We start from the raw sequence: 15283 nt of genomic DNA on the forward strand, positions 1-15283 counted from the left end.
GAGTCGCCCCTGTGGGAGTACCGTACTACTGTGTAGTAATGCAGCCAAGAGTTACTTCAGCTGACTAAGAAGGACATAAGATGGGATCAATGGGAAGATCCATGAGGGAATCTAATAAGGAAATCGTTGTCCACCAAAAACCCTCAGATATTGATGAATAACCCCATTGAGTTGTCCAAGGTGATTCACAGAGAATGGGAGCAAATGAAGCTGGAAGAGGGGATCATATATAGAAGAGGTCCCTCTGAAGAGGCGGAAGGTGTGAGCTAGCTGTTCCTCCCTAAAAAACATTGTCTAACTGTGCTAACCGCTCTCCATGATGATCATGGTCACTTAGGCCCAGATAGAACTTTCAAGCTGGTCAGGGATTGATTTTCCTGGCCATCCATGAGAACGCTATTGCCGTTCTTGTGTCAGGTGTATCCAGAGAAAGACTTTACCAGGCAGGGCAGCCCCCATGGGCCATCTACACAGTCAAGGGCCAATGGAGTTGGTGTGCATTGATTTCTTGTGCCTGGAACCTAATCTGAGTGGGAGGAGTAATGTCCTGGTTGTGCAGATCATTTCACCCGATATGCTCAGGCTTTCCCCACTAAGGATCTACAAGCTAGTACAGAGGCCAAGACTCCAGGGGAGAATTTCTTTGTCCATTACAGGTTGCCTCAGCGCCTACATTCAGATCAAGGTCGGAGACCCTGAGAGTAAACTAATCAGAAGACTATGTGAGCATAAAGAAATCCTGGACTAGTCCTTACCATCCCCAAGGGGACCCACAACCTAAGCGTTTCAACAGCACCCTGTTGAACATGTTGGCGACCTTCCCATTAGAGAAGAAACAGCATTGGGGAGACCATATCGCTGCAATAGTTCATGCCTACAATAGTATCTCAAATGATTCTACCGGATACTCCCCTTACAGATTAATGGTCCGGAGAGAAGTGTCAGGGCTGGGCTCAGCCCTTTCTTCTCTGAGCTGGCTGCTCAGCTGTCGGTTAATTGGCAGCTTTTATCCCTCCACAGTGACTCACCTGTTGATAATATCCTGCTTGTCAGTCCTGCCTACTTAAGCCATCCAGCCCAGATGATCTCTGCCTTCACCTTGGTCAACATCACAGAGACTATCTCCTGCATTCCTGTTAAAGACTTGCTTGGCTGACATTCCTTCTGGCTCCAGATCCTGCTTGCTGTTCCACTATGCTGATCCATGACTTTCTGGCTTGTCTGACAATCTGTTCTGGTTACCGAACTTTGGCTATGTTTTGATTAAGTTTGTTCTATTTACTTTTATTATTAAACAAGTGTGATTTAGCTGTACTTCTGTCTCAGTCTGATTCATGGTCTCTGACAAGAAGATCGTCTACCCGTGGATCAGGCCTTCCAAACATCAATAGATCACACCTCTCAAGCCTCTTATAGGGGATATATCGACAGGCTCCAGAAAGAATTTAAAGGTGGCTTATGAGAAAGCCAAGGGGGTCTCTACCATCAAAGGACAAAGGAACAAGAAGAGCTTTGATCTCAGAGTGAGGGTTCAGGATCTACAACCTGGAGATCGAGTGTTGTTGCGTAGCCTAGGGGTGCCAGGAAAACATAAGCTGGCTGATCGATGGCATTCCCAACCCTACATTGTTTACAAACGACTAGCTGGACTCCTGTGTATCAGATGCGGCCTGAAGGGAAGACTGGCCCCCTCAAGACTTGGCATTGAAACCATTTGCTGCCCATTTCAGAGGCTGTTCGTGTACCCTCAACCCCTTGCCAAGAGACATATCAGTCTCAAACATTGAGGCCTAGGGTCAGGAAAACCTGCCTACCTACACTTCCGAAAGAGGAAAATGATGATGAGGAATTACCTTTGGATTGGCTGTGGGTTTCCTCTTTGGAAAATTATTCCATTGTTACTGATGCTGAAAAAGAAGGCTGTCCAGGGACAGGTTCCCATTCACCTGACACTGAGATAGTGGTTCCCTACACACTTGAGGGAAATGAGGAATTCAAGCTGGAGCCTCATGAAATGTCTAAAGTGACTGATACTCTCATCCCTCCTACTAACACGACAGGGTGAGAAACAACCTGAATCGGGGCCAGAGCCTGAAGTAGAACCAGAGCCTGAAGTAGAGCCGGAGACAAGTTAGAACCTGAACCGGAAGCTGGGTGCAGTTTTTGGGAAGCAGAACAGGAACCAGAGTCACTGGAAGACATACATTGCCAGTTGAGACAGGGGATATGTCCCCCAAAAAGATTGACTTATGATACTCTAGGAGAAAATTCTGAAGAATGTATACCCACTACCCAATGTCATAGTCAAGCACTTGTCTCCTTTCCCAAGCCTTTAGTAAAGGATGACCTTGATCCACACTACTGGGTGGGCCACTAACTTATTACTGGGCTGTCGTAAAATCAATGTGACTTCTCCTGTTGATGTATATAATTTGTCAGAAGACCCTTCATTAAGTCAGTTATTAACTGTTGCAACTTCTAGTTTGTTAGATGGTTCATTGTTTAGCTTTCAGGATGCAGTAAAGTGATTTTACAAGTTGTGCTCTGTCTTTAGGGACCACAGACTTTCAAGTGAGGGGAGGATGTAGCAATATGGACTACAATAATAAAGCACCATACCTTTCAGTATTTTAAAGCATTGTCTGCCCCTCTAGTGATTAGTCTATCAGGTGACATCATATTTGTGTGCCAAACAAAAGGATTGTGGGATGAATAGTTCCCCAGTCATATAATTGCTTTGCATGATTATGTGCCCGGACTATATATTCCAAAGATCTTTACTGCCATCATGAGATTGCTGGGAGTAGCTATAAAAGAAGCAAAAGCCCATATGGAGCTCTCTTCCCCCTGGGCCTGACGCAAGACGGACCTCTCTGTACAGCAGGGAGAGAGCGGTCGCGGCCTACCACGCGGAGTATCGCCTTCCAACCCGTAACCGAATAGGCCTAGCTCTGAAGTTTGCTGTCGGAACATCCTTCCCGCTCCACTCTGGTCGCCTGCCATTAGGTGTGTGTCAAGCTTCACATTGGGGGATCGAGACAGCGCATCTGCTGCATGCGTGTCACTACATGAGTTCCTGTTCAGAAGACGGGGAGGTCTGGTTGTTGGTGAGAGGGAAAATCGCTCAACCCTTATCCATTCTTTGTCACAGTTACATTGAAACATTTTGCACAGACATCTCTACTCCAGGAACACTTTACTGAATTTATCTGAACACTGTGCTTAGACATCTTTAGCCTTCCTCGCTACAAGAAATCTACTGTTTCCTACTACACATAATCGGATTACAGTTAAAGTGGAATCCTCCCACCACTTCAAAAATTAAAAGCCAGCAGCTGCACATACTGCAGCTGTTGACTTTTAATAATAGAACACTTACCTGTCCTGGAGTCTAGAGAAATTGGCACCTGCAGCTGATGTTTCCATCAGCTGTCGAGTGCTGCCGCTGCCATTGAGAGTAAGAGAACCCGGCAGTGTAGCCTTACGGCTTCACAACAGGAAGTGAGGCTCCGCTCCTCTCTCCTATTGGCCCGGCAGCGGGGTAGGAGGAGGGTGCCGAGTGGGCTGTGGCGCAGGCTCCCAGAAGTGTGAACAGGATACTTGTGAAAAACAGATATTCTCAGATGAGTGGAAGTTCCACTTTTCTGTGGAATGCCACTTTAACAAGCTCCTACATGCTGGTGAAGAACATCAGATCTTCAACGTGGACTTTATTGCCATTACTAATAGAAAAGCCCCATTGCTATTATTTCTAGATCTGCTCTCCCTTCTTAGGAAAGCATTATAGGCTGGCTAGGTCCCATCTCTTACAGAGTATCAGTATAAACAGCTGAAATATCCGTCTGGGGGAAACATTATATCTCAAGTGTGTACATAGTATTGTCATTGTTAATATTTGTCTTGTGCCTTTCGGGAGAATTCTTTTTTTGAGTTGGCGCTGTCGGCTAGAACTCAGCAGATCTATTACCTCCTCTTTGTGATAATGTTCCCCTTTATTAGTTACAGTAAAATACTCCTAGAACTTAAGTACGCAGAGTTGTCTGAGTAATACTCTATAGTGATACAAAGATGTCTGAAACCAGTGTCAGGTGGGTTGGAATGTTCAAGAGGTCATGACCCTGCAGGTGAGCAGGTAATTCTAAGCAGTCCTCTAGGGGGCCATGCAACATATGGAATTTATCTTCTATTGATTTATGTTTTCTGGTGTGACATCTAGTTTAAAGTGATGGTAAACACTTACATAAATCCAATGAAGTGACTATCCTCAAGTGATACACAGAGATTAAACAAATCCTACTACATAAGTTGTACCAGTATATGTACATCCCTCTTTTCTCCATTCAAAGTACAGAATTTGGACCAGATTTCTGAGCTCCAGAAGGCAGGGGTGAGTATCTGATGTCTCACACTGCAAAGCACAGAGAGGAGCGCTGAGTGTAATCTGAGACCCGAGTGCAGGGAATATGTACAATCCACTCTTCACAATCACATAGGTAAACATGCACAGCTGTGGCTGTCAATCACCTGCTGTGTGCTGGGGGGGGGGGGGGGCGTCTCACAGGATTGTCTGCTGTTTGTATAGATTTTCAGAAGTGACTCATGCAGATAGGGATAAGAACTTACTATAGAAGGACATGCTTTGTTCATTTTTTATTTCAGAGGCTTACAATCACTTTAATAATATTATCTTTTTTTTAAATGGCACTGTTTGTTTTCTACCCTCAACTTTTTTATTTGTTGCATTATGTGCATGCATTTGAACCAACAACCTATAATTTCTTATTTCCAGCTTTTTAAATAAAATCAGGTTGTTAACAAAGTAAATCATGCTTTTAGTTTTCGGGTTTCAGTAATCAATGGACATAAATGAATACAAATTCTTTATATATTCTGTAGAGCTTTCTAACAGAGTAACTTCTGATTATTCTTTTCCTCCAACCTCCATTATCCAACAGCTGGCAAAGCCTACAGATGGCTGTAGCTGGCATCTAATTGGGTTTTAATAACTTAATTATCTGTTATATTCAATATATATGTTTCACTTGGGAGAGACTTGCAGTATAAAACTTCCTGGGCATAACAAAAGCTAGAATATTATTATTAATTAGGCAGCTTGATAGATACACATCCTTGTGCCCTTTTCATATGAATCAAACATCTATGCAGCAATTTCCCCTAAGTCATTGTGACAAAGACCTGCAGTGCTCACTAACAATAAACGCTCTAATAAGGGAACTGAACTAAAGTCTTGTTTGCTAGTGATATGGGACAGGTGAAGGTTGGATAAACAGCTGGAGAGGAGCACCCAGTTCACACATTGTTGTTTGTTGTATTTTCCATCCAAGGTATGTAAAGCGGAATAGTTTAACTCCCTGGTGGCAGAAGCAAAGTGTTTATACTAAGACGTGGTCAGACAGAAGCAAATCTAGACTATCGTCAGCCTTGTGCAGTACTGAAATCATGGGGTTGATTTACTAAAACCAGAGAGTGCAGAATCTGATGCAGCTGTGCATGGCAGTCAATCAGCATCTGACATCAGCTTATTCAATTAAGCTTTAACAATAAAACCTGAAAGCTGATTGGTTTGGAGTTGCACCACATTTTGCTTTCTATAGTTTTAGTAAATCAACCCCCATATATCCCAATTTAATATACAATTTTGCTTTATCTGCTGACATTTCCTTCATTATAAATTTGCCTAATATGAATAATAGTGAATAACCTTTTCAGAAATCATTAAAAAAAATGCTACAAACTCTTAATGTCAAAATAATATAATGGTTTGCTCTCCCTAACACTTACAACTTTAGATCCCAAATTTAAAGATGAACTCCAGGTATTGCATACTTACAGTACATTGATCTGGCTTGGGCCAAAGTACATATCTTGTACCTGATGGATTGCTGGGGAAGTTGGAAATCACTGTAGTAGTCGGCGCATCTTCAGGGTCCTGCTTCGGTTCTATGCAAGTGAATGCCCCACTGCACAATGACCACAGGGTTGATTGCTCAGTACCACCGCCATTTTTATTGAATGAGTACAAGACATTCTGTCACCGAACAAGGTGGCGAAGAGGGGCAGCGACACCTAAGCAAGACCCAGAAAATAGTGGCTATCACTCTATTAGTGCCAACTACTGTAACGATTGTCAGCTTCCCTAGCGATCCATCAGGCATGAGATAGGCATACTTAAATTATGCCAAGCTGGACCAATGTAAGTATGCAATCAAGATAATACTTGGAGTTTTGCTTTAACCCCCCTGACGGTATTCCCGAGTCTGGCTCGGGGTGGAATTTTTATGCCAAAAGCAGTAACCCCGAGCCAGACTCGGGACCGCATCGATGGATCCAGGAGGACGCTTACTTACCTTCTCCCTTGGATCCAGCGATGTCCCCCCGCTGTACGAGCGAGCCGTGTCTCGCTCGATTCATCACATCGCCGATCTCCGTTCCCTGCGAGCACTGCGACGCACGGGGACGGAGATCGGTGCCAAATTCAAAAAGTGAAACACACAGTATACATACAGTATAATGTAATCTTACAGATTACATTGCTATATGTAATTATTTCACATCCCCTTTGTCCCTAGTGGTCTGCCCAGTGTCCTGCATGCAGTTTTATATTATAAAAACTGTTCTTTATGCCTGGAAACTGGAGATTGTCCATAGCAACTAAAACTGTCCCTTTACATCAAAAATAATTTTAGACCAGCTAGAAAACAGCGATAATAAATTGGAATCACTTGCAGAATTAAGCAATAGCGATTTGTGGGGAGATCCATCATCAAATACTGAAAAGTAATGACAGTGACAATTCTTCAATTGAGCAAATTTCAGTTTTTTTGTTTTGATTACATTATTGAATAATTTGTATTATTGTTATATTATTATTTGGTACAATTCTGCTAGACTCTGGTTTGGACAGATTTAAGTGAGTTATTGCTAAGAATTATAGGACTACAATATAAAACGCCAAATGTTCATGCAAAATAATGGTACCGCTTTTAGCACCTAAAATCCGAAATAATTATACCGCCAGGGAGGTTAATGCCTATAATGCCCCAATGATAACTCCACCTCTATGGCTGAATATGGAACTTGTATAACCCTGGCCTGGTCGTTCAGTCTAATTTATTCTAAGTAATCAGAAAAAGACACACAGATATGTTTCATAGATATGGATACTTTATATAGGTATATGTGTGTAGGTGTGTGTGCTACTTACTATCTCCTTCAGCATTCTGCAAGATGGAAAAACTCAGGCTTGCTGTGTCCAATTCACTTTGTTCCAGCTTAAAGCTAAAAGTTTCATTATACACAGGATTTGGAGTCCCAAGTACTACAGCTGTCTTCTTACTCTTAATAAACCTGTTGTGATTCATGAGGGACACCTTAACAAATGCTGAGCCTATAGAAAAGATATGACAAATATTGTAATCTATATACATAACCATAATCCAGCTGATTTTACATATATAGTCATATTAAATGTACACATGCATGTATTATTTAATTGGAGGTGTGTTTAATAATTTCAGGCCCCGTTGTTGGCCATTGACGAGAGATCACATGACACAATCCACCCACCCCCCCCCCCATGTCTTTAGCTGTTACCCTTCATTCATTAGATGTGAGAGGGTGTCATTCGATAATATTAACCCCCCCCCCCCCGCCAGCTGTTACATAGTCCAAATTGTAGGGAGCCACTCAATCTACCTGATATGTCACAAAATCAGAGTGATAAATACATCCTATTCTGGACTGTGCCCTTAACACTATAATGATTCTTCAGCTACACTTTATAAAAGAGTAGTGGTGTGTCAAGATGACATCAGAAGGCCTAATTCCAGCTTTGGAGCCATAAGGCCTATTTAAGGAATTTGCTAAATGTTCTTCGGTTGATCTCCAGGCACCTGGACCTGACTCGGCTTGTTCCAATCCCTGGTTTTGTTTGCCTGTCCATTGCTGCCTTGGACCTGCTTTTGCTTAGCTTTTGTTTGCTGATTTATATAGTTGCTGACCATGGCTGATTTCCTGGTGTAATCTTGGCCTGCCTACTGACCACAAACCTGACTATTACCCTGCTTGCTCATTCCTTATCTTAGGCTTTGCTTCCAGCCTGTTCCTGTTTGCTGCAGTTCCAGCTTACTCTGGGGTCCCTCCACCTGCTGCCTTGCTGCTTGGTGACATCCCCACTCTGAACTTTAGGGACATGGTGTGCATGAGCCCCTAACAGTCAAGCCTTCTGCCAGAAGGGAGCGCCTGCATATTATTAGACTTTTGGTACTTTTGCCTCTTTGTGCCCTCTCATTCCCTGTTCTCAACTCCAAGGATATTTGGACCAGTGGTGTGGAGGAAGCCCTCACATCAATTCGGCCTCTTAGGCTCCATTCAAACCAATGCATTTTTTTCATGTTTTTTACAGAAACACAGGACATTTTTTAACATGGGTTCCTATGGAACATGTTCACATCCATGCAATTTTGTGCATTTTATTTCATAAATGTACCACTGTATGTTGAGATATGTTGCAGCCAGTGGCTTCTGGTGAAGTTTTAGGATGGGGGGGCACCAGACCCCGTCCTTCCTTTTGGACCCCTCCCACTTGGTGAAAATGGGTGTGGTTTCAGCAAAATAGTGGGTGTATCTCTAAGGTGGTGTGGTTAGCGTCTGAGAGGGAGGGAGAGAGGGAGGGACAGCAGGCCCAGATCCTACACAACAATAGAAATGTGTATTCTAGAAAGTTTAACAATCAGCAGATAAAGATACTCCAAACACCTGGTGTTAGCACTTCAATCATCCTGGCACCATGGTTGTTGTGGTGTCAGGATCATTGAAGCGCATTATTTCTATTATTACATTGTCAATTACACCATATATTTTACCAAGTAGTTATTAATTAAACCTGTCATTGTCACTAAAGGGCATCTGTAGGAATTCAAACCTCAATACCTAAATTGTTATAATAGCGCAGCTATACCTTTGAGATATTAATAGACATTTCATTGCTTGAAAGTTGCTACAAATATGTCTTCTATTACAGGCAAATGCTGCTGGACACAAGGCTGAATTATACACCAAAAAGCTGCATACTGCACTCAATAAAAGTTCTCTAGTGCAATAACTTCAAAATTCATACATAAATTATCAAATTATCAAAGTGCTATAGTGCAAATTATTTCACATTAAAATGCTATTAAACAAAAAAATAAAGTACTCTTGTGTATTCCAAATAAATAAAAATATTCCAACTGGCTTCATAAAACAGAGAAAGCAGGGACGGAAGGTGTGCAGTCTGTGAGGCTGAAAAGGAGCCATTGCAGTGACCTCTGTTATGAAGCCCAAGTAGAGGAAGGGGAGAGCACGGGGGAGGATCAGAGAGGCACCGTGCAGTAGTTGGAAGAACATCAGCGACAGTAGCTGGCTGGAGAGGACTTCACCTTCATTATCAAACACAGGGAGAGGAGGGAGGTGCGCATGGGAAGGATCAGAGGCATCTGTTTTGCAGCTGCAGGGCTAGAGTTTTGTCAGGGACAGGCTGGAGCCATGTGATATCAAGTGTACTCACTGACACGGCTCTTTTACTTGCTGTTATGCCCAAAGTTAGTGCGGGAGGGAGAGCAAAGTCGCAGCTGCCCAGGAGAGCTGCAGATCAGAACAGAAAAGCTCTCTCTATGTGTTTGCTCTGGACAGGCAGGGGTGGGCTCAATCGCTCAGAGAGAAATAAAACCACAAAAAAATCCAGCAGCTTTGAAAAATGTTACAGATACTCCCCCTCCCCCCTTCTTCGTGTGAGAACAGCAGCGGCACTTACCTTGATGACTGTGTTGTGTTGTCCTCTCCTGCGGTGTGTCCTTCCAGCGGCGATGGAGGAGTCCGCTCCTCATACTTCCTGTTTTCTCTCTCAGGCACAATGGGAGAGAGAAGACAGGAAGTGACATCTGAGTCAGATGTCAATCAAACTGCCCAGCCGTAGTAATACATACTACGAGCTCCAGGCGGAAGCTACTCAGTGCTTCAGAAAGCGCCCAAGGCGGGCTAAATGCTCCGCAAATGAAGTGTCACGTCTGCAATCTCATAATTGCATTGACGTGGCGCTTCCCATAGTGAACTGTGTCTGGCACTCGAACACAGTGCACGTAAAGGACTTTTTTTTTCTTAAAGGAGCAGTTTAAAAAAAAAAAAATCATTTTTCTTGTGACTACACAAGGGGGGGGGGGGGCGCCCAGACGCCCCTTATGGACGGGCCGCCACTGGTTGCAGCCCTGGCCTGCCCCACATATGCATTACAATAACCAAAAAATGCACTTGACTATATTGTTATGCAGATCCTTAATAATGGTATAATAATTAACCAACTTCTAGGGAGACAGCACAGGCCTAACATTGTATTATAATGTTTATATAACGTAATTTAAAGAAAGAAGATCTGTTAATATTTCCTTCCTCTGCTCAGTCTTCTGTGTTTTTTTTTCTTCTGTATAATCAGATCTTACTAAAACCAGACACCACAATAAATAAACAATAAAGACAGCAGAGAAACTGAATCAGAGAGAACGTGGAAAAAAAAAAGTTTGGTTCACAGAAAGAGATATTGTTTGTGTAAACAACCTTTTAATAAGAGGATGATGGGAAAAATGTGTGGCCCATAATGGTACAGAGAAAAGCCGCCTTTTTTTGTGGTAAATTCAGTGCTGCTGGTCAAATTTTACCGTATAAAATCCTAATATATAATCCACTTGGATGTTTATTATTTTATTTTGTATTTTTTATTGCTTATTTTATAGTTTTATCTATCACTTACTAAAACTGAAATTTTTAGGTAGAATGGGGAAGGGTTGGGGCTCCTGCCAGGAGGATTTGTCCAGTCAATTGCCATCCTAGGGACATTTTATTTATTTATTTCAGGTACTTATATAGCGCCGCCAATTTACACAGTGCTTTATATATACATTGTACATTCACATCAGTCCCTACCCTCAAGGAGCTTACAACCTAAGGTCCCTAACACACATTCATACATATATTAGAGCCAATTTAGATAGGATCCGATTAGCCTACCAGCATGTCTTTAGAGTGTGGGAGGAAAACGGAGTACCCGGAGGAAGCCCACGCAGGTACAGGGAGAACATGCAAACTCCAGGCAGATGGTGTTGTGGTCAGAATTCATCACTGGAAATTAAAGTTTTGCAATGGGAACAAAGAAAAGGCTACTAAAGGAACCATTTACAGTTCTGTACATGAAACTGTATCATGGAAATATAGAGCAAAAAACAGGGGCGGACTGACAACTCATGGGGCCCCCGGGCAATAGGAGATTATAGGGCCCCCAGGCAATCAGAGATTATGGGGCCACACAGTATACAATCACATGGTGAATGGTCAGTCCACGCCTGGCAAAAAATATATAAACGTAACATAAAATGTCCAGACTAGTAAGCTTCCATAGCATTACACAAGCTGAGCTTTTTCCAGCTTAAAACAAATCCCTGCTATGATATTGTCCACTTGTCCACATATAACGCATAAACAGTATTTTTATGTTTATTCTCTTTTTGAATTTAAAATGTTATGTGGTCTTTTTTTAGATGCAAATCAGTCTAATTAAAATTGCTTTTTTTAAGTATTTTACCATGTTTTCATCTGCAATGAAAGTTTTCCACAATAGAAGACTAACTAGAAATAGTCTGCCTTTTTTGGCATTTGGTGCAAGATAATCATTCCGTTTAAACACTATTACGCTCCTGCACAGTTTGTTTTTATGTCAGCTATAATTTGTTGTGCTTTTCCAAATCAAATTGTAAGCATTTATTTTTTTGATTAAATAAAAATTGTCCTTATTAATAAGAAGCAGCTGTAACTCATGTGTTACGGTCTTGGATCATTAAGCAAATCTTGACACTGCTAAATGATATAGTGTACTGGATTGTCATAATAGAAGCCAAGCATTTGGGGATTACCAGTCAACCTATAAATCTACTGTGTTTTTGTGACACTATAAATGTATTATGGTAGAGCCCCCACGACTTGCAGCCCCTGAATTTACCTGTAGTGGGCACTGTTATGACATTTTTCACCAGGGTGTTGATGGTAATATCTAAGGACATTATCAGGTTTGGAGCAGATTTTCCTAGAAATATGATATTCAGGACCCAGTCAAAATCGGTTGCATATTTAGTCCTGCACACATTTTAAAAACAGGTTTATACTGGGTGAATGCATGATGCTCTATTGACAAATCCAGAAATTGTGATTATTGTTCCTTAACAAAATGTCTTTTGAAAAATTTGATGAAGAAATATACTAAAGCCTAAACAAACCTAGAAGATAAACTCTAGAGATTAGAATTAGCAAACAAACCATGCACTTTTATTTATTCAAACAAATCAAGGACATTATAGTACAACCTTCCACCTCCCTATCCAATAAAACAGAGGGCTCTGGGATGGACTCACTCAAGATATTACACATTTATATACCCACCTGACAGATGGCTAAACTGAGAGCTATAAAACAGCTAAAAGTTTACAACCCACACGTTTAGACTGGTCAGGTAATTTCTAACGCAGACAAAAGCTATTCCTCCCTTTAGGCATTATTTACATGGACGCACTGTTCCAAAAACAACCCTGCAAAGGGACGCCTTTACCACCACAGAAGGCACAAGTGTTCCATGCAGGTTGGTGATTACATGAATCTTCAATCATATCCCTATGTGTGCATCTGCTAATGGATCAGAACGCAGTCTGTCATGCTTCCAGTCATACCATTCCCCTTTGTTAGATATAGATACAAAGAAAGTGTTTTATTGCCTAGACTGGGGGGCATACATGGGCCAAACTACAGCAACTTGCCATCCTGGACCACCTACTAGAAGAGATTATAACCCTTTATATCTGTCTCACAGCTTGGATTCAAATGAGTGGCCTACTCTTAGGCCTTGTACACACGGTCGTATATTCCGACGGAAAATGTTCAATCGGACCGTGTTGTTGGATAATCCGACCATGTGTGGGCTCCATTGGACTGTTTCCGTCAGAATATCTGACGGGCAAAGTTTGAGAGCTTGGCTATAAAATTTTCCGTCAACATGATCCAATCAGACTTTTTCTGATCGCTTGTAGAGAATTCTGATCGGACAAAGTGCCACGCATGCTCAGATCAAATGCCGAGACCAAAGCTATTGGCTACTAGCCTGAACGTAGTCTCATCGTAACGTACAAACGTCATCACGTTATGAACAATCAGATTTTCCGACAACTTTGTCCGACCGTGTGTATGCAACACTAGTTTTGGACAAAATCCGACGGATTTTGTTGTCGGAATGTCCGACCGTGTGTACAAGGGCTTAGACCCCGTCCAAATCCACAGTGGGACATGTCAAGGGTGTCCCCTCTCACTCTTCTAATATGCCTTGGCCATTAAACATCTGGTGTATGTTATTCACTCTAACTCTGACATCTGTGGTGTCCTAATAGGAGGCTATCATCACAAGGGCTTTATGCCGATAATATGCTTTTAATTATTATAATTATTATTCACAATTTATATAGCGCCATAAGTTTACACAGCTCTTTACAATGTATAGGGGGGACAACACTATTACAGTGCAATACAAAAGGTACAGGAGGGCGCTGCTCATAGAGCTTACATTCTAAAGGGAGGGGGTGGTGGTACAAAAGGTAATAGCTGCAGAGAATGCTTTGATGGGGGTGGCTCGGGGACAGTTAGGTGGGTATGGGATAGGCTTCCCTGAATAAATTAGTTTTCAGGGAACTCCTAAAGGTGGACAGGGTAGGGGCTGATCGGACAGACTGGGGCAGGGAGTTCCAGAGGATGGGAGAGGCTCTGGAGAAGTCTTGAAGGCGAGCATGAGAGGAGGTAACAAGGGAGCTAGAAAGCAGGAGGTCCTCGGAGGAGCGGAGGGGACGATTTGGGCGATATCTGCAGATGAGGTTGGTGATGTAGATGGGGGCGATGTTGTGGATGGCTTTGTATGTTATGGTTAGCATTTTGAATTTTACATGGTGGTGTAGGGGAAGCCAGTGAAGGGATTGGCAGAGAGGGGCAGCAGTCACGGAACGATTAGTGAGGTGTATTATTCTAGCAGCAGCATTCATAATAGACTGAAGGGGGGATAGCCTTCTTAAGGGTAGGCCATTAAGGAGAGAGTTGAAGTAGTCAAGAAGGGAAATAATCAAGGAGTCAATGAGTTGCTTTGTGGTGTCATTAGTCAGGAAGGGTCGAATTCTGGAGATGTTGCGGAGTTGAAGGTGGCAGGATTTAGCCAGTGATTGGATATGGGGGCTGAAGGAGAGGTCAGAGTCAAGGATTACCCCCAGGACCCTGGCATGTGTGAAGGGACCAATGGTTGTGTTGTTGATATTAATGGTGAAGTCACGGGGGGGGGGGGGGGATTGTGAAGGAGGAAATATAACAAGTTCAGTTTTAGAAAGATTGAGTTTGAGTTAGTGGTGTGACATCCATACTGATATGTCATTCAGTAAGTTGGAGTTCTGTGAGGAGATTGAGGGGGTGAGTTGAGGAGTGGGGAGATAGATCTGGGTGTCGTCGGCATAGAGGTGGTATTGGAGACCATGGGAGTTTATCAACTGGCCCAGGGAAGAGGTATAGAGCGAGAATAGGACGGGCCCAAGGACAGAACCTTGGGGTACCCCAACAGAAAGAGGTAGGGGAGCAGAGGAGATGGAGTTGTAAGTGACGCTGAAAGTGCGCTGAGATAGGTAGGAGGAAAACCAGGATAAAGCAGAATCGCAGAGGCCAAGGGAGCGCAATTTGCTGAGGAGGAGCAGGTGGTCAACTGTGTCAAAGGCAGAAGAGAGGTCTAAAAGTATGAGTATGGAGTAGTGGCCGTTGGTTTTAGCAGTTAGTAGGTCATTGGTGATTTTTAGTAGGGCAGTTTCAGTAGAATGTTGTGGGCAGAAGCCAGACTGTAGGGGGTCGAGAAGGTTGTTGTCCATGAGGTAGCGACTCATTTGGTCATGGACAAGGCATTCGATGAGCTTGGAGGCAAACGGGAGCACGGAGATGGGTCTTAAGTTGTTCAAACAGGTGGGGTCTAGTGAGGGTTTTTTGAGTATGGGGGTAACCAGTGCATGTTTGAGCAGGGAAGGAAAGGTGCCGGGGGAGAGGGAGAGGTTGAAGATGTGGGTTAGGGAGTTAAGGATAGAGTGGGAAGGTGGTAGCAGTAATTGTGAGGGGACAGGGTCCAGGGAGCAGGTAGTAAGGTGGGCCGTCGAGAGGAGTTTTTTAACTTCATCTG

General features: G+C 42.9%; 1 protein-coding gene across 2 annotated transcripts in view; it reads right to left on the reverse strand.

The window, feature by feature from the left end:
* The window catches only part of LOC143930510 (synaptotagmin-15-like), a 218436-nt gene that overhangs the window by 23301 nt on the left and 179852 nt on the right, over positions 1-15283 (reverse strand). For both annotated transcript variants that reach the window (XM_077454866.1, XM_077454865.1), the window contains one exon: positions 7226-7408. In XM_077454866.1, coding sequence (XP_077310992.1) covers positions 7226-7408 — 183 coding nt within the window. The remainder of the gene's footprint in view (positions 1-7225; positions 7409-15283) is intronic.

The sequence above is a fragment of the Lithobates pipiens genome, unplaced genomic scaffold (genome assembly GCF_037356315.1).
Source record: "Lithobates pipiens isolate NorthernLeopardFrog02 unplaced genomic scaffold, aLitPip1_a1.2 Scaffold_25, whole genome shotgun sequence".
Classification (NCBI taxonomy): Eukaryota; Metazoa; Chordata; class Amphibia; order Anura; family Ranidae; genus Lithobates; species Lithobates pipiens.